We start from the raw sequence: 20,289 nt of genomic DNA, 5'->3' as shown, positions 1-20,289 counted from the left end.
TGTGCATGCATATGGAGTCCAGAGATTGAAGTTGAACATTTTCCTTGATTGTCCTCTACCTTATATATTGAGGCTGGGTCTTTTACTGAACCCGGAGCTCATGGATTCAGCTAATTTAGCTAGTCCCCTTCCTTTGGGGATCCCCTGTGTCTGTCTCCCAAGGGCTGAGATTGCGGGTGGGCTGCCACACCCACCTGGCACTTAAATGGATGGTAAGGATTATAACTTCAATCCCCATGCTTGGGCAGGAAACATTTCATTCACTAAGCCATCTCCCCCGAGTCTCCATCTTATTTTATTTTTTTGAGACAAGATCTCTCACTGAACCTAGAGCTTGTTGTTTTGGGCTAGACTGACTGGCCAATGAGTGAAAGTATCTGCCTGTCTCCATCCTTCAGCACTCAGGTTACAGATATGTGCCACCAGCCCCAGCTTTTACATGGGTTTTGAGGATCTGAACTCAGGTCCCTATGCTTATATTATACAGCAAGCACTTTACTCATGGAGTCATCTCCCCAGGCCTTTACTTTTTGTTTGCTGCTATTTTTTCTTAATCTTTAAGCCTTAGTTTAGAATCTTGTGAAAGCATCTTCCAACATCATCTCTCAAGCCACAAAGCTATTGCTCAACTTTGGTCCTAGCACCCAGAGCTTCCTTTGTGGTTCTTGGGAGCCTGGCAGGTTTTACTCAGCTCAATGTCCTCAGTATCCAGCATGGGGCCTGGCATAGAGCAGGTGCTCAGAAGATGCCAGATCGTACTGAGAGAGGCCCTTCTATAATGATGACAGGATATAAGAGAGTAGGAACATAAGAAATACAGGAGCACAGGGCTGGAGAGATGGCTCAGTGGTTAAGAGTACTGGCTGTTCTTGCAGAGGACCCGTGTTCAATTCCCAGCACCCCCAGCACAACAGCTCCTTTTGGCAAACTGCCTTCCATGTGGCTTTGTCTTTTCTGTGTCCTCTTAGGTTGGTCTCTAGGGTGTTAGTTTTCATCAGGTGGCTGACAGTCATCTGTAACTCCAGTTCCAGGGGATCCAACACCCTCTTCTGACCTCTGAGGGCATTGCACAACATGAGTGCACTTACACACATACAAGCAATACATTCACACACATAAAATGAAAATGATAAATAAAATATTAAAAAAAGAAATACATGTGCTCAGAGTGGCCACATCAGTGTTGGTCAGAACTACCCAAGATATATGTATGCTTCTCCCTCTAGTTGTTCCTCATTCACATACCTGAGAGCATACAGGACCGTGCCATTGGAGAAGAGGCGGATGAGCCTGTTTCCCACTGTGACTTCATGGAGGAAAGACTTCTTGGACTCTACAATGTAAGTATCTGGTACCCAGAGGAACTCCACAAGACGGGCATCCAATGTGAAGCTCTTATTACCTTCAAATACCAGCCGTGGGTCTGTCCAGCGCTGCCGGAGGTATATAGTGGCTGTGTAGTCCTAAGGGGAAAACGGGGAATGGAAATGGTAGAGAGGAGGAGGAAGACTCCAAAAACAAAAGAAAAGGGGTTAAGTTTTTCCCCCTTTCCTACCTCCACTTAGGGCAAGAGTACACAGACATGGTGAATTATATGATATGATGGGGTAGTTCTCTGCAGCAATGAGAGAACAAAGTCCATTATTTATTCTATATAATAACGTCCACTGTCAAAATGGAGCACACCTTCGTGGCCTTGACCTTCTTGACATATAGCTCACATTGCCCTAAAACAGTCTCTGTCAAGCTGCTGAGGTTTGGAGTGGGTCAAGTGCCTAGGTTACCCACCATGCACAACAGCCCCATTTGGCAAACTGCCTTCCATGTGGCTTTGTCTTTTCTGTGTCCTCTTAGGTTGGTCTTTAGGTTGTTAGTTTTCATCAACTTTTTCTCTTCTCTGAAAGAACATGTGACATCCAGGCCTCCGGATCACACTTTCTTTTCCCCCCAATTTTGGTTCCTTATAAACGCACCCACTTCACTTTCTAGTGTCTCACTTGGCCTTTCGGTCTGTTTTCTTCCTGATGCTCAGAAAACCTATTCTATAAGCATCTTCTTTGTCTTGATTTAGGGGACAAGTCTCTAGCACTGTCCATTCTGCTTCTGAGTAACTTGTAAGTATATCACTGTTAAAAGTAAGGAGAGGGATTTGGGGTGGAATGCCAAGGGTTAACTTACCATGTTACTCTCTGAAATGCTTGAGATGCTTGCAATGTCCAGAGTCAGCGCTATCTGAACTGGATGGCCTGAGAATAATGAAAAATAAAAAATTTAAAAAAACCCAAATTAGAAAGACTTACATAGAAACAAACACACCTCCTCCTCCTCCCAACCATCCATTTCCATCTCCTGCCCCTTCTTTAGATATTGTATAACCAGTGCATATACATTTCTGTTTTAGAAAACAAAACTACTAAAAATTATAAGAACAATATTCATTTATTAGAAATATTTAAATAATCTAGAACTATAAATTTAAAAACTGATTTTATCTCCTCAGGAGAAATCATTTTATATGAAAAATATGCTCAGATACATAGGCACATATTGATACCCAAGAGAGGCCACACTGCTATTAATTAGTGTGTGTGTATATATACATATATATGTATATATACAAATACACACCCACGCACACACACCCCCCCACACACACATATGTCTTTTTGAGACAGCATCTCCCTGTAGCCCTAGCTGTGCTGGAACTCATTGTGTAGACCAGGCTGGCTTTGAACTCTCAGAGACCCACCTGTGTCTGCCTTTCAAGTGCTGGGATTAAAGGCATGTGCTACCACACCTGACTAATTAGTGTATATTTTAAATATTAATTCATCTGTGTGTATGTATGTGTGTGTATGTAATTGCATATGTGTATATCACAATGCACATGTGGAGGTTGGAGGACAACTTTTGAGGCAGGCAAAAGTCAGTTCTCATCTTCTATCTTGTTTTTAAGGCAAAGTCTCTTTGGTTATTTTTGTACTGCACAGCAAACTCCAGGCCAGCTGGCCTGGGAGCTTCTGGACAATTCTGTCTCCATCTCCTATCTCCCCATAAGAGTATTGGGATTACAGATATGTGCCACTGCACCTGGCTTTTACATCAATTCAAGGGATTGAATTTAGGTAGCCAGGCTTGCATAGCAAGTAGTTTTATTCACCGAATCATCTCCCTGGTCCATTAGTGTGTAAAGAAGCTAGTGGTCAGATATCTGCTCCTTCTTCTGTAAAGATTTTTCCTGTGGTGCCTGCAACAGGCTAATCATGTGGAATGTGATAAGGATTTTCCAACGTAATTATGCACAGATAACTTTTCCCTTCCCCTTGGTTAGTAAATTTACCACAAGATGGCATAGAAGATTGCTCATAGCTAAACTCTGGCTGACCCCTGGCACTTTCTTTCTCTTCCTTTATTCTCCAGGAGCTCTAAAGTTTTGGAATTCTAGAATTCTAAGTTCCCCTTAATTAGTCTTGTGCAAAGAGCTGATAGGCCAACTCAATCCTAGAGTTTAGGCAGATGGGAAAACTCAAGAGGGAGCTGGTCTTTGCTCTAGAGACTGGAATGTCAGAGCCATTACTTTCAGAAGCTGGCCAGGCCAGGCCAGTTCCTCCTCTTTGGGTTGGAGATATGGAATAAAGGCCCAAGAGTGTGAAGCATATGAGTTCAGAGCTCGGTTCTAGTATCTCCTTGCTGAAGTTTTCTCACCTGCAAGTGTCACTGCAGGGCCATGGAGAGAGTTAAATGACATTAGAAGCGTGACAGTGTTTTTGCCAAGTGTTAGCAAGAGAGAATGTATGTGAAGTGCCATCCCATCCCTCCTAGGAGTGCTTAGAAATGGTTACCCTCACACAGGTTCTAGCATTACATCTGTCATGTTTTAACACATGCCGCATCAGTGGTGTTTTCCATTCCTTCTCACTCTTTTCCATAATCCTAGCTAATGTTGGAGAAGGGACAGCTTTGTTCACCAAGTTAATGAATGCAGTAGATTTCGCTTGCAATAAGTAACTGAGAGAGCCTCGGGACAGTGGCAATGCATTAAGCAGGAAGAGGAAAGGTGGAATTCCAAAGAAGCTAGAAAACATCAAATTGCTCAGAATCAGACAAAGCAACTTAATAATTAAGTAATTGGTAGCCCAGGAAAATTAATCCATAGTATGTAGGTAAGAATTTGGAAATGGGGTTTTAGAGTCAATGCAATAAAAAGATAAGTGACTGTTAGAAGTTGGTGGGAAAGGGGAAATCTTTGAGGGCAGAGGTTGTTAAAGGGTGCAGTACCAAGTGGTTTTCTGCCCCTTGAAACAGCAAAGTGCAGCATCAAGAAGAGTTTGGAGTGAGGAGAGCGATATCTGAATCCCAAGCAGTCTTGTGACCTTGAGCACATTACTTCTGTGCTGTCATCTCATGTGTTAAATAGAGCTACTCCTGCAGTCACAGTTCAAGTGTTTGTCCCCTCCCAAATGTGTATTGAAATGTAATTGTCATTGTAACAGTATTAAGAGGTGGGAGATTTAAGAGGCGATCAGGTCATGAGAGTTCCACCCTTATGGGTGGGTTTGGTGCCATTAGGAAAGGGTAAATTCACTCCATCCACCCTTGTTTTCTTCAGCCCTCTCACCTTCTATCATGTGATGACAAAAAGAGCCATTGCCAAATGCTATTATTCTAATATTGAAGTATAAGCACACGAATCTGGGTTTGTTATTAATTAGCTAGGCTCAGATAATTGTGTTACAGTAGTGCAAAACAAATAAAGGGCATATCATAGAGGATTGAGTTAGGGGTCGAGGAAAACAGTAGGTCACGTTAGCTGCCCTCTCTGAAGACCCAGAGCTGAAAGTACACATGAACACTCTAGTTCCACTGTGTTTTTGTTTAGTTTTTTTCCTAGTCCAGATCTGGCCACAGTTGGCTGTTTTATGGACCAGAGCTTATTTTCTTCCCCTGAAATTATAAAAGTAAGCTGTGCCACCAGAGGGCACCTTTCTCCTAAGAAAGAGGTCAAAGCCAGCACCTGGGAGTATGTGTAGTGTGTCCACTTGAAAAGCTCTGTCCCTCTAGTCTTGGGAAAATCCTGGGCCGGGGGGGTGGCGGGAGGTTCTTGTCTTTCAAGGACCTCAGTGGTCAAGAAACTAAATGTACAAATATTACAGGAAGCAAGGGCACTTTCATGGGCCTCCAGGCTGCTGAGGGATACAGATTCCTTTAAGAAGTAGAGGGTCAAAAGTCACCAAGCAAGAAATGTGCTTCCTGTCTATTTAACTGAGGTCCCTTTGCCCATTAGCTCAGGTAGAACTTCAAAATCCCTTAAGGCCATCGCAGGTGTCCTGTTCTCAGAACAATCTCCTGGCCCAAGACCCCTGCCTTTGGTTGGATTGCCATTATGCAAACATCAAGGGCAATGTCCTCACTTAATTGTTTGAGGTTTAAGAGGCAAGAGAAATTGACCTGAGCCTGACCTGAGTTCAGGCTCACAAGCTTGTTGCTAGTGTTCAGGAAGGCCTGGGAAACCCACAGCATGTGGTGGCTGTCTAGGTTCCTTGACATAAGGAACTCAGATCCTAACTGCAGAGCTAGGCAGATTGCCTAGATCTCCAACTGAGCAGGTGAAATTGCCTAAGGGTCCCTCTGCTGTACTCTGGAATCCATCGGCATCCTTACTCCGAGGCCCTGCAAATGGGTGGTAACATGGTATGCAGACACTCAGTGACCTGAACACAGCAGAGATAGTAAGGCAGACATTCCAGGAGGCCTCAAAGCAGAGGCTTCATCTTCTGCTGGGAAGCTTTGCTCAGGGACACCAAGCTTTCCCAAACAAATTTAGACCTATATTCCTGCCTAAGACACTTCTACCTTCCTTCCTGCTCTCTTTCCTCTGGTGAAGTCAGACCTACCTTATAGCCTGAAAGCTCTCCTGTCTTCCCTCTCTTTCCTTACTCTTGACAACCAAACAAATACCTTGAAGAGTTAATGTCCTCCTGGAGGCTGGCCTCAGTGGACCTGGACTAACACACTAGTTCTAGATCTGACTTGAGAATGTTACCATCTGAAGAGAGAAGCAGGAGGCAAAGGGACTGAATTTACTACAACCAGTCCACAGGGAAGACATACTGCTTCGTGTTTACCCACTTCATCCACTCTTGTAAGGGAGATGGGATGTCCCCATTTTACAAGAAGGGAAACTGAGGTAGAAAACACTGAGGTACTTGCTAAACAGCAAAGTGAGGAGCCAAACTCAGGTTTTTTTTTTATCTCCAAGACCCTTTCTACTACTTTCTTTTGTAGTTGGTCTCATTCACTTTCTCCTGTCTCATTTTTTTTTTTTAATAAACACCAACTGACAACTCGCTCCATGCTTCTGCTGGAGTGAGCGAGGTAAATGAACAAGTATCCTCAAAGGGGCTGCAGCTTAGACCTTTAATAGACATAAAGCCTGGTACAGGAGAACAGGATATGACAGTGATTCAGAGATGTAGTCAAAACAAGGAGATGGGCTGTGGTGGAATCAGGGAGCGCTTCTCAGAGGAAGGTAGCCTTTGCTCTGAGACATGTTGGGAAATTGGCATTATTTCCAGGAAGACAAGTTGGAAGAGCAACTCAAGGAAGATAAGGAGCATCTGTAAAGGTACAGAGGCCCGGGAGGCTAAGGATGCTGGTGGGCATTTGGGGCATACAGTGAAACATTGTGGGAGGATGAGAATGGCAGACTGATGGACAGAGGAAGAGCTGGGAAGGGCCTGGCATGCCTGGACTCCAGGTAAGGATGCTGGGGCACATGCCTATGTTCTGAGCAGGCAAATTACACAGGAGGTCATCCAGGGAGCAGTGAGGGGAGACAGCTGTATGGTGGCAGGCTGCAGGCAGGAAGACCAGCTGGGGTGCTGATGGCATATGGTTAGTTCCTGAAAGAATGACCCTGGAAGAGAGTGTGGCAGAGATTGCTAGAAACTGTTGTGATAACCACAGTGGGGGAGAGTAAGTCTTTGTCTTGCAAGTGGAAAGGCAAAGTTCTTCAAGACAGCATGAAAAATCGTGGTCACACACTCGCATTCATCCCCACCAATCCCTAAAACAGCTGCAGATCAGAGGCCAGAGTTGGCAAAGCCTCCTGAAGTTCTCTGTTGCATTTTGTCTGATTCTGACCTTTTTAATTGATGTCCTGGTCACAAAGGATAACTTACCACCAAAATTGGGCCTGAGGAATTTGTTATATCCTGCAGTGAGGTTCTCAAAGCCAGGCAAGGAAAGCTTGTCACTTCTGCTGGCCTCCACATTGAACTGGTTTCCCCAAATGCACATCCTGGAAAAGAAAATGGAGTTTGTTGCCTATCTGTGTTAATAAACATAGATAGACGTGACTTGAATGTATGCAGATATGAGTGTTTGTGTGCAGTGACTTTCCTAGGGAGAAATCTCTTTTCAGTGAATGAATTATTTTTCAGTGGGTAAGTTGTCATCTCCATTTTATTACCCACTTGCCATAGACACCATATAATAATTTAGGAAATCTCTATGTGCCTTTTCTTTCTTTCTTTCTCTTTTTTGACAGGGTCTCCCAGTCACAGCCCACCTGGAAGTCACGATGTGAACCAGGGTGGCCTCTCCCAGAGATCCACCTGCCTCTACCTCCCAAGGGCTAGGATGAAAGGTATACACCACCACACCCGGCTAAGTGCCTTTTCTTCTATCATCTATCTATTATGTATCTAACTTCTATCTATCATCTATCTACCTATCATCTATTTATCTATCTATCTATCTATCTATCTATCTATCTATCTATCTATCTATCATCTATCTATCTATCATCTATCTATCTGGCATCTATCATCTATCTATCTATCTATCTATCTTCTATCTATTCTGTGTGTGTGTTTGTGAGTGTATACACACATGCTTGTGTGGGGTATGCATGCTTGTACACACATGGAAGCCAGAAGATGGAATTGGGTGTCCTCTATTACTCTGCCTATTCCTTTAAAGAAGGGTCTCTCCCTGAACCTGGGACTCATGTTTTCTTGGCTAGGCTGTCATCCTCCCTACTTGGAGCTGGGGTTACTGGTATACGTGAGATGCTTGGCTTGTTCCATGAGCACTGGGATCTGAACTCTGAGCCTTCTGACTGCATAATATGCATTCTTAACCAATGAGCCATCTCTTCCTCCTTTCTCCAAGTATCTTTTCAAAAAAAAAAAAAAACACACACACACACACACAAGGGGTTCACCTATTGTTGCGGCCCCCTGCTGTCTGGGTCGCAGTCTCTCCATGTCCGAATAGCCCAAGGGGCTCGGCGTTTCATGCAGAGACTCCCCTTTTCAGCAGGGCGCCTCCTACTTTCTTCCTGACTCACTTTGAAGTGGCCGCCACAGATGCCTTACCTGAAACATGACCTCTGGCATAGAAACTACCGGGTTTTTTCTATATGATAATCAGGCATTGTCTGACAGCCTGATTGATAGAAGCCCACCGCCACATGTAAATAAAGCATACTACAGAGCACCTATCAGCTGAGGCTTTTGCTACTGCCTCCACACTATAAATCTTCTAGTTTTCACCCTAATAAACCAGAGCTGTATCACTGAGTCTAACTGAGCTGTATCACTGAATCCGACTGAGCTGAGTTGTGTTTCACTGAGCCTGGGACCAGCCTGTGAGCAGTCTTCCCGGAGGAGTTCCGTCAACACCCACTCGCGAAGCTTCTGCGTTTGTGGTTCCTGCACCTCCCCGCCCTTGGTTTGGTGGCCAACGACTGCAGGCACAGGGGGAGCATCCCGCAGCTAGCCTGAGCCTCCCGCAGCTTGGCGCAGAGCCCCCTGCAGATTGGCGCAGCCCACCTGCAGCCCGCAGAGCCCGCCCGGCAGCCTGCCTTGGCGCAGAGCCTGCACTCGCCACCGTCACAGACCTGCCTGATCTGCAGAGCCTGCACCCGGCAGCCGCCGAGAGCCAGAGACCCGCCCAGCAGCGAGACCCACACCCAGCCAACAACCTATCTGTGACAATTTTGGACACTTTCGTTCTCTAAATATAATGAATCACAGAAATTTACTGTTCTGGTGTTTCAGGGATGTTAAGAGACTAGCTATTGCCTTGCCTAAGAAACTCCTGCAAGCCCTTCTACCACATGGTCACTCACAGAGCAGTTCACACTGGGCCATTCTGGGGTAGCACAGCTCACCTTTGAATGAAGAGACTCAGACACATAAAGGTCAAGTGGAGGCTGATGCTCATGTTGAGGGAGCTATTCACACAGAGATCAAATGAAGAGCCACCTGGGGAGACAGGACAATGTGAGGGAAACAGTTCAAAGGCTCAACTTCTTCCAGCCCAGCTGCTCTCTTGAGTTTTTAGTCATAGTATCTTCCCAACATGCACAGGAACAGCCTCTTTGACTCCTTCTGGTATAGCCCCTGCTCCCCATGTGTCGTTTAGGAATGCTGTCATTTGGAAGGCTAACATTTTGAATCTACCCCAGATATAGGTGGAGTCCTGATGTATGCAATGAATGGTTCACCAGAACTAGTAGCTATAGCCAGTCTGTATATTTGGGGAGCCCCACACTATCTTCACCTTGTCCTTGTCCTGACACCTCCCAACACTACATTCATGCTGACCCAACACTGTCCTATTTATTCCAGGCTCCAGGCCTTCTAGGCCAGTTGTGTTCTTACTAATTTTCCTCCTGGCCTTGTGGAGTAGGTGGGCTAATCCCTGTTCCATGAAGAGAAAACAGGTTCCTGGAAAGCAAAACATACTAGTGAATGCCAGAGGTGAGTCTGAGTCTGGCGCTGACTGCCTTGCCTGCCAGGAATCTCTTTCTTGAGAATCAGCAATGGCCTGTGCTTTCCTTGGCCTGAGCATGCACACCATTCTCATAAGACCTTCATATCCAAGTTGTCTGGCTGCTGTGTGCTAGTGTGCACATGAGTACTGTTCAACAGGCACAATCCAGAGGCCTAGCCAACTCAGATGTGGGAACCGACATCAGATGCCCCATAGAGAGCAGACCAGTTTCAGACTGGCTATGCTAGCAAGATGGCAGAATGGTGCCCTCAGGCTCAAGCCCCTTCCCAGGCAGCCTACTTGGGGCCCTCCTTTTGTAGGGTAACCTGAGTGAGTCATCCCACTTTCTAAAATCTAAGCAATCTGGAGTTTTGGGTCAGATCCAGCCATTCATTGAATAATATGTTACTTACAAAGCCAATACCTACTCATTGTAGAAATGAAAACAAGTCAGAAATGTATAAAGTTAGATTTGCAAGCTGGGCGTGGTGGCACACTCCTTTAATCCCAGCACTTGGGAGGCAGAGGCAGAGTCCCACCACCAGCCAGTGTAGGTTTATAGATGGTAACAAATGTATCCCTTTGTTGTACAATGCTGATAGCTGAGGTGGTTGTACATGTGTGAGAGGTTCAATTTTACTATAAGCCTTAAACTGCTCTAAAAAGTAAAGTCAGTAGAATACCTGGTAGGTTGACCAGACTCCCAAGAGCACTTGGGAAACACAGATTAGATTGAATAGGCCTTAAAAAAAGACAAATAAGGCTGGAGAGATGAGTTCTTAACTCAGTGGTTAAGAACTGTGGCCATCTCTCATGTGGGCTCATGTGCACATACCTACACACACACACAAACACACACACACACACAGACACACACACACAAACACACAAATACGCACAAATAATAATGGAAGATATGGAGTGGGGGTGGTAAGGTGGGGGTTGGGAGAGGGAAGGGGATCTGAATATGATCAAAATACATTGCATGAAATTTTTGAATCAATAAGAAATTTAAAAAATAAAGTCGATTTGAAAAGACAAAACAAAGGAAGTGTTAAGTCTCTCCTTCATTTCTTCTTTCTAGTCTTATGCTTCAGATGTATCCATCTTTGACATTTGAAATATTTTCATTGATTCTCTGAGAATTTCATATAATGTATTTTGATCATATTCAGACCCCTCCTTATCCCCTCCAGATCCACTCCCACCTTCCTAGCCCCTCCCCTCTATATTTCATGTCTTCAATTTTTTAAGGCCTATCGAGTCTAATTTGTGTTCCCCAAATACTCCTGGGTGTGGGTCCATCCGCTGGAACCTGGCCAACCTACCCAGGATCACACTCTTAAAAAAAAACTGACTCCTCCCAGCAGCTATCAGTTGCCAATAGCTCCTTAGCTGGGGCTGGGGATTCTTATCCATGTCCCCTGGCCATGTTGGGATTTTGTCTGACTTGGACTTGTGCAGGTCTTGGGCATGCTGTCACAATCACTGTGGGTTCATATGTGCAACTGCCTTGTGTCCAAAAAACAGTTTCCTGGTAGCCATCCACCACCTCTGGCTCTTACAGTCTTTCTTCCTCTCTTCCGCAAAGATCCCTGAGCCTCACCTCGGGAGGAGAAGGTGTGATATAGATGTCCCATTTAGGGCTAAGTACTCTGCAATCTCTAATTCTCTGCACATTGACCTATTGTGGGTTTCTGTTTTAATCATCACCTGCCGCACTCAACTCAACTGCACAAAACTCAATTCCAAATGAATCAAGAACCTCAATATAAGACCTGACCTGATACCTGGAATTTGGTAGAAGAGAAAGTAGGAAGTACATTGGAACTTATAGGCACAGGAAAGGACTTTTTGAACACAACTCAGATAACAAAGGTATCAAGACCAACGACTGACAAATGAGACATCATATCAAAGGACACCATAATTTGAGCGAAGAGACAACCTACAGAACAGGAAAAAAGTCTTTAACAACTATAAATATGATAGAGGGTTAATATCTAGAATATATATAGTAAAAACAAACCCTAAAAAGACTAAACAGAAAAACAGAAAACAAAAAACCAAACCAAAACAAAACAAAAACCAAACAAACAAAAAAACCCCCACAACCCAGTTAAAAATTGGGTCAAAGAACTAAACAGAGAGTTCTCAAAAGATGAAACACAAATGGACAAATGGTTGAGAAATATTTTTTAAACGTTCAACATCTTTAGACTTCAGGGAAAAACAAATTAAAACTACTTTGATATTTCATCTTATCCCAGTCAGAACAGCTAGGATCCAAAAGACAAATGACCAGTGCTGGCCAGGATATGGGGAAAGGGAAACTCTTATTCACGGCTGGTGGGAATGCAAACTGGTGCAGCCACTACAGAAATCAGTGTGGAAATTCCTTGAAAACCATTTTTAATCCACACATGCACATATATTTATGCACACATATTTCTGCAGATAAGAAAAATTAAAAAGGAAACTTGGGGTGGTAGTATATACTTTAGTTATTACTTTTTTCCACTTAAGTGTAATAGAAGCTATTTATGGAATACTTTATGCGTGTTTTCCTGAGCTAAGCAGCTCTACAATCTTCACACATCTTTGAAGTTATTAAGAACATTCCCATTTTCAAAGGAGAAAGCTGAGGCTTTGAAATAAGGTGACTGATGTTCCCAAGGTTACACAGCCTGTGAGGGGTCAGCTTAAATGCAAGAGACTGACTCGAGTCCTTTTAATCACTGTACCATGTGAAACTTGCTTTTCCTGTCATTGGCCACACCTTTCCAAGTCAATGTCTGTAGCTCTGCCTTATTCTTCTAAGTGGCAAGATGGCTCATACTATGAATATACCAATGTTTGCATGCCATGTGTCCTCTTTACTTGCATACTGTTACTTACAAAACTTTAACTGTTATAAAATCAGCAATGAATCTTTGCACATAAACTCTTATGCACAGTCTTGTTTTTTTTTAAAAAATACCTTTCCTTCTCAGTCATCAAAAAATACCAGCTATAAAATCAACACTATCAATCTACTGTGACCATATTTGTACATTCTTTCTTTAGTCCTTCTCCCTGATTCCTCTTCTTTGCCATGTCCCTAGCATCAAATTTAAGAGGTTCCATGGAGTGGGTTCTACATCCCCCCATCCCTTTATTCAACATTCTAAAGTTTGAATGAGCTCCTTATATGAGCCAGGCACATAAGATCAGCAGAGATCTTGACTAATGGGCAAAGAGGTGTGCCAGCAGTAAGTCACATGCCCCATTGCCACCCTACACCAGGAGCCCAGGCAATGGGATGTTTGGTGTGCCAAGAAAGCAAGTGACCAGTTCCCCTCAGGGGGATGGAACAGAGTCAAAGTGGAAATCACAGAGACATTCATCTGGTTCTGGAAGACCCTGTAGCACTGGCCAGCAGGATAAAGAAGGCCAGGGGTCTTGAGAGGCTAAGACAGAAATGGAGGCTTGTCCTTGCCCCTAGAACCCATTCACACCCAGTCTCTTCCCTCAGTCCTTGATATCTGGAAATTCCTCCTAGTCTGGCCCAGACTGGTCCTGTTCTCATTTGGGGATATTCCAAATCTTCCACCTTCTATATGAAAGTGCCCTTGATCCCGTCCATTGTGGGGAACCTTCTAGTCTTTATCTTCAAGAGTGATACGAAATAGGGACTTGCTGGTGACCAAGCCTATATTAGGAAGATAATATTTGGGTTATGGGCCTTGAATCACCTCCCAGAACTCTCTGAACAGCTTTGTTCAACTGAAGGAGTGTGACTGCATTCTATCTGCTGGCTCTGCTAGGGGCTGAGCGTGTCTCATTGTAGAATGGAAAAGCAGTGGGGAACCTTTTAGATACCATGTTTGTCACTTAATCCTTTAATTATCATGGTTATCTGGTCCAGGAGTCTAATCTCAGACTTGTGAAGGATTTGGCTGAGATCACACTGCAGTTATATGGCTGTGATTTGAATCAGCCTTTTCCAAGTCCTTGGGCTTTGCCCAGGGCACACTTGGCACCACTTTCCTTTTGTGATTTTCTTGGTGAGGGCTGTGTTACTAAGGCCTTTCCTCATCTCCACCCAGCTCAGGCTCCATGCCTACTTCCTCACAGATGACCCTGAGCATGCTGAAGTGATTGAGGACAAGGAAATAATGGTATAGGAAGGAGCCTCAGGAGTGACATGCTTGGTCCCAAGTTCCCCAAACAGAATAGGATCACACTTGGCTCTGCTCCTTATGCAAAACCCACTTTGTGGAAGCAGTGCTACATCTAGTGAACAAGCAGGGTAGCAAATTCAGCTGGAGTCATCAGTCCACGTGGCTTACAAGCCAATCTTTAAGTGCTGGTCTGAGTGGAGGCTCAGGCCTCCTACTTGGATATAGACATTGGAGTTGGTACTTAGTGGTGTTGCACAGAACCACGGGAGGGCAGTGTCCTGAAGGATTTTGCTGTCTCTATAGCTGCACCTGCAGATTCTGGCTGGAACCCTGGAGCCTTTTGCATCTCCTGTGCACAAGGAGTAGGTGGGCAGCGCTAAGAAGAGGCAGCTTTTGCACCCTTGCCCTTGCTGAAGCTCTTTGGCTAAAATCTCATCTCTATTTGTAAAGGGTTCAGAACCTGAACTTTGGACTCAGACAAACCCAAGTCATATTCAAGCACTCAACCTCATTTTCCCACTTGACAAATAGGAATAAACACACACACACACACACACACACACACACACACACACACACTAGTACTTTTCATTACCCTTTGCCTTCTGTGTCTTCCTTTGCCTTCAGTAATCTCAACATGACTAAGAAAACCCCAAGCTCAAGTTCTTTTTCATACACCCAGTGCTGCCACCTTGGGTGAGAACTGACATGCTTCAGGAAGGACAGGTCAGACACAGGACATCAGTGTTACCTGGGAGGCCTATGGCACTTTTTCTGGACTGGCTCTGAGAGTCTTGGGGTGATTCCAAAGGGGGTTTTCACTCCCATTTGACCACATAAACAGTATGAAGCCCAAGTGTGTCATACCCGAGCATCCTTCCTACATATACCACTGATCCTTGTCTCCAGTCACTTTAGCAAGTTTTAAGTCATCTGGGGGAGGCAGGCATGAAGCCCGAGTTAGGGTGAGGTGAGGAAATGCATGAGTGCCCTGGGTCCTCCCCAAGAAAATTATGAAGATAAATTAGTGCTAGATGTTCCCTGTGCCTGTTGGTCTTGGCTGGCAGCACAGAGACAGATAGTTACAACTCCAGCACCAGACAAGAGGAATGCTCATCTGGACTCTGTCACTTGTTCTCAGTTTGTTTTGCTCATCCCCTAGGCTTAGTTTCTTCCACTTTAACAGGGGGCTCATATTATATGGTAAGACCCAAGACAGAGTTAAGGCTCCACAGATTCTAGGCCTGGCTCCCTCCCTTCCCTTCCATCCATTCCAGCAGGTCTTGCACCTGGATCTCCTTCCTTCCCTCTCTCCAAGAACCAGAGGGCCAGCAGTTTTCTTACCAGGTAGTTGTTGGGTCTCTATTATGGCAGGTACTTGGGGCGTCCAAGAAGGGCTCTCAGGCAAGTCATGGTCTTCTGGGTTCCCAGGATCCTCTCCATCTCATCTGGGACCCTTTGGATGTGGGTATGCAGCCACTCTGATATTCTCTCTCTCTCTCTCTCTCTCTCTCTCTCTCTGAAAGGTGGAGCTGCTGAACCAGCTTCAGGTGGGTGGAGATTCCTCTGGCTCCTCCTTTGGTGGAACTCCTACTGGTCCTGGATTGTTTGTAGGAATCAATTGGCTCCTGCTATGACTACTGACTGCCAGAGGTTTGATGCTATGTTGGTGTCTCAGCGATACTCTCAAACTACAGCCAGGAAAGACTTCTGAGATTTAAGGCTCCTAGGAGTTAAGTGGGCGGCCCCACCCCCTATGACAAGTTCTGCTTTTGGAGGGCAGCCCTCCATCCTGGCATACAGGAATAGGAATTCCATTATTACAGTGGTTAAGCTGAGGACTCACTTCTAGTCCTCAGCTTCTTGTCCACAAAGTAACTAAATCATTTCTATGAGTCTCATTCCTGGCTCTGCATTGTGTGCATTTGTCTGAGATGAACAGAGAACCAGTTCTATCTTGAAATATGCTTTCAGGTCTCAGGACTTTCCAGACTGACAAGTTGCAAAGAGACAGAAAGGTGATGGGATTGGGGAAGTGAGGCTTAGCAGACCGATGAGGGAAGAAGCGGGAGAGACTCTGGGAGGAATTTCGCCAGACATTCCTACCTTGTGTCCTACCCTTTCTGTATCCCGAACCTCCCACAAAACATTCTTTAAGTCCCCACCACGTCCCTGTATAGAATTTCCAGGGATGGAGGCTTTCTTCCTCCAAGGCCAGCTGAGCTTGCTGACAGAAGTGTTTCCACAGTGCTCCTTCAGTCTTCCCCTATAATAGCTAGGGGCCCAGGACCTCATTTGACTCTATCCTCCAGAAGAGAAGTCCCTAGGAGCTTGGTTTTATACCCTGAGAAGGCCGGGAGCAAAAGAGGGAGTCAGAGAGAGAGGAACAGGGAGAGAGCTGAGGCTATGGTAGGATGTTCAGAGGCACCCTTCTCTCCTGGCAATGTCAAGTTCAAGCTCCTGTGTAGACCCTGCCATCCTGGAGCTGGGAGGTAGAATACACAGAGAGGCAAGAGGGCTCACAGGGAGCTGGAGCTGCAGGCAGCAGAAGGAAGTGGGCGGGAGGGGAAGCTCTTAGCTCACAATGCACAGTAGATGCTGCTGGCCCCAGACCAGCTTCTTTAGTGTTCTTCTGGAGCCTGGCCAGCCCCCAAAGCATCTCAGTGCAGATGGAGAGGGAGTGGACTCCGACAAGAAAGCTCTTTCACATCCCTTGAGTGGCTTCACTTTCACCTGGCAACCTGAAGGCTGCTAGAACAGGAATGACTGAGCAGTGGTTTCAAGTTCTCCATGAATGACAGTGGTTTAGGGCTATTCTCAGAATTTCCAAGAAGTTCTCACACAAACAAAGGTTCAATAATCACAAAGACAATTCAGCGTAGGAAGGCCTCTTGGGAGGGAGTAACTGGGAACAATGAGGTTTAGATGTAAGATCCTGGCTGGCTAGCCCACAGCTTTGGGCAAGTTGCTTAATTTCTCTGGATTTGCATCCTCTGTGACAAGTGGGGGTGACAATTCTTCCCTCAGGGTAGTAAGTTGAAGGGACTGGTTTTTGACAGGTATGGTGCAGTATCTCAAAGTATCTGGCACAGAGGACCCTGACATGCTGTAGGTACTCAATAAACTGTTCTTTCCCCCCAATAGTAGCTTCTCTCTCTCTTTTTTTTTCCTTCTTAATTTGTTCTAGTTAGCTTTCTGTTGCTGTGATAAACACCGTGAGCAAAGTGACTTGGTGAGGAAAGAGTTTATTTTAGCTTAGAGGTCTATCACTGAGAGAAGCCAAGGCAGGAGGGACCCAAGGCAGCAGCCTGAAGCAGAACACCTGGAGGAATGTTGCTTGCTAGTTTGCTCTGTGGCTGGCTCCTAGTTAACTTTTTTTTTTTTAAGATTTACTTATTTTATGTGTATGAATGTTTTGTCTTCATTATGTATGTGCAACCACATGCACACTTGGTGCACAGGGGGACTAGAAGAAGGCATCATATCCCTTGGAACTGGAGTTACAGATGGTTGTTAACCACCATGTGGTGCTGAGAATCAAACCTGGGTCTTCAGCAGGAGCAGCAGCAAGAGCTCTTAACCACTGAGCCATCTCTCCAGCCCTAGCTAGATTTTTATATATAGCTCAGGACCACCTACTCAAGAAATAGTTCCACTCCTACATCATTCAATAATCAAACATTTCTGTATAGACATGCTCATAGGCCAATCTGATGCGGGAAACCCTCAACTGAGGTTCCCCCTTCCCCGGTGACTCTAGATTGTGTCGTTGATAACAGAATCTAACCAACACAGTACTTACCTATTTAAGCTTACATCTACCCATGTATCTATATATGTGTGTTTCTGTCTGTATATGTATATGTCTATCTTTAGCATCTTGATATTATCTAACTATCTAATAATTTATTATCTGTCATCTAACTAACGATTAATCTTCCAATCAGATTGTTGGTGCTTTTATTACTCAGTTTTGTAGTATATTTCTATGTAGACAATCAAGAATATTAGTGAACAGAGTACACTTGGGAGCTAAGGCAAATTGGATTTGAAGTTAATAAAGTAGATGCGATAAGGTAAAATTCTTATCTTTCATTTCAAATAATGCTTCAGTGTAGTGCCAGCTTGTCCTTGGATTTCTTTTAGATCTGAAGAAATTCCCAGGTGGAATTTCCAGGAATTGTGTTGACTTACGGTGGTCGCAGATAACCTTCCTCCTGGGCTCCAGGACCCCTGGCAGTCCCCTGGTTCCAACTGTGACCTCTAGTGTCAGGATACCTGAGGTCCCTGGTATTTCAGGATGTCCAACTATGCAGATGGACTGCCCACATGTTACTCACCTCAGTGTCCACCTCCCACTCCACATGGCTACACGCCCTCCTAGAATGTGTCCCATAAAAACAAAGAATGAGTCAGTGTGAACCTTGTGTACCTGGTCCTCTGTCACAATGTATTTGGCATACTGATAGGCCATAATACTGCCATGCATTTGCATAGGACTCTGCAGTTCTCAAGCCTTTTACTGTGCACACCTCTTCTTTCTTGAGCTATATAATAGTCTTATGAAGCAAAAGGACTTGCTTCTTTCCTTTTTAAAAATTACTTGAAAGAGAGAGAGAGAGAGAGAGAGAGAGAGAGAGAGAGAGAGAGAGAGTTGGGGTACATACCAAGAGTGCTCATATGGAGCTTAGAGGACAACTTGTGAGAGTCAGTTCTTTCCTTCCACCGTGTGGGTTCCAGAAATTACACTCAGGTCATCAAGACTTGGCTATAGGTACCTTTCCCCGCTTAGCCATCTCACTAGCCCCAGGGCTTGTTTCTTTATTCTCAGTTTTCAGATGAAGACACTGCATGATAGCACCCAGCTATTAAACATTAGAGCCAGCATGGTCGGGAAGTCAGGTCTTAGGCTTCAGGTTAACTGCATTATTACCATATACCCATTGTTCCTGCCAGGCCTGTTGGACTCAACAGCTATTGGCTTGCCCATCTCTGTTACTAAGCTGAGTGCTGCCTGAGTCTAGCTCTTATTAACTGGCATATCTCTAACACCAAGGTCAGTCCCTTGGCCATTTGTGAGTCCTTAAGACATCTACAGAACTAGGGCTGAGGATGCATCTTAGCGGTAGAGCACTTGCCTAGCATATGCAAGGCCCTGGGCTCAATCCCCAGCAACTAATCAGCCAACCAACCAACCAATCTACAGAGCTAATGAATCAATGAATGAATACAACTAAGTCATACAAGTGAACCTGGGCAATAGCAGCATATTATTTGCTATTTAATATCTTCTTCCTCCTCCTCCTCCTCTTCTTCCTCCTCTCTCTCTCTCTCTCTCTCTCTCTCTCTCTCTCTCTCTCTCTGTAATCTAGGGCTTGAACTCAGCTCTTGAGCAGATACTCTATCACTGAGCTATAGCTTCAACTAATTTTAATTTCTAATAATAATACATACATGTGCACCTTTCTGTAAGCCTCCTTAGTGACAGGGCATACATATTCCAACTATGCTTAAAGGACCAGAAAAAAAAAAAGAAATAGATGAAAATTCTTTCTGGGCAATGTCACCACACATCAGACAAACCATGCAGATTCCCCTGTATGATTTTCCCAGAGGTGTCTCTACCAGAAAGAAACCCAAGTGTACCTCCCTCCCCAGGGTATTAGCCCTCAGAGCTGGGGATGGAACCTAAGGCCTCAAGCATGCTAACCAAAGGCTCTAGCACTAAGTTATGTCCTCAGCCCCCAGGGGTAGTCTTTAAAAGTGCACATCCCTGGACCAGGGTGATGGCTCAGTGAGTAAAACTGCCTGCCACCACAAGCCTGACAACCAGAATTTAATTCCTATAATCCAGTAAAAAGCCAGATGTGCAAGCACAGATCTGTAATTCCAGTGCTTTTATTGGAAATGGGAGGCAGAGACTGGAGAAACACCTGGAAGTTGCAGGCCAGCTAGCCTGGCATATGTAGTGGCAAAATATCAACAAGAGAGATGCTGCCCCAAAAACAAGATTGGGGGGGGTTGGAGAGGTGGTTCAGTGGTTAAAAGCATTTGCTGCCCTTACAGAGAACCTGGTTTCAGTTCCCAGTACCCACATAGTGACTCACAACCTTCTGAAACTCCAGGTCCAGGAGATCTGCCCTCTTCTGGCCTCTGCAGGCACTAGGCATGCCCATGGTACACAAATATACATGTAGGCAAACATTCATACACATAAAATAAAAATAAATCTTTTAAAAAAATATCTTATTTATTATTTTTATTTTATGTGTATGAGTGTATTGCCTGTGTGTGAGTGCACCTGTGTCATGCAATGTCGTGAAGGTCAGAAGAGGGCTTTAGA

The 20,289-nt window shown here is 44.8% G+C and overlaps 1 protein-coding gene across 2 annotated transcripts in view; it reads right to left on the bottom strand.

Moving 5' to 3' along the window:
* Positions 1-15,432, bottom strand: part of Gabrp (gamma-aminobutyric acid type A receptor pi subunit) — a 29,580-nt gene extending 14,148 nt beyond the window's left edge. Inside the window, exons 1-5 of one of the 2 annotated variants that reach the window (XM_008850750.3) lie at positions 15,291-15,432; positions 9,179-9,272; positions 7,182-7,300; positions 2,179-2,246; positions 1,246-1,463 (exon numbers count right to left, since the gene is read on the bottom strand). In XM_008850750.3, the coding sequence (XP_008848972.1) occupies positions 1,246-1,463; positions 2,179-2,246; positions 7,182-7,300; positions 9,179-9,231 (458 nt within the window). In that variant the 5' untranslated portion in view covers positions 9,232-9,272; positions 15,291-15,432. The remainder of the gene's footprint in view (positions 1-1,245; positions 1,464-2,178; positions 2,247-7,181; positions 7,301-9,178; positions 9,273-15,290) is intronic. The other variant, XM_029554868.1, reaches the window with a different exon arrangement.
* Between the last annotated feature and the right edge of the window lie 4,857 nt (positions 15,433-20,289).

The sequence above is a fragment of the Nannospalax galili genome, unplaced genomic scaffold (genome assembly GCF_000622305.1).
Source record: "Nannospalax galili isolate Female #2095 unplaced genomic scaffold, S.galili_v1.0 scaffold104, whole genome shotgun sequence".
Taxonomy (NCBI): Eukaryota; Metazoa; Chordata; class Mammalia; order Rodentia; family Spalacidae; genus Nannospalax; species Nannospalax galili.
This window is presented reverse-complemented; position numbering and strand designations above follow the sequence as displayed.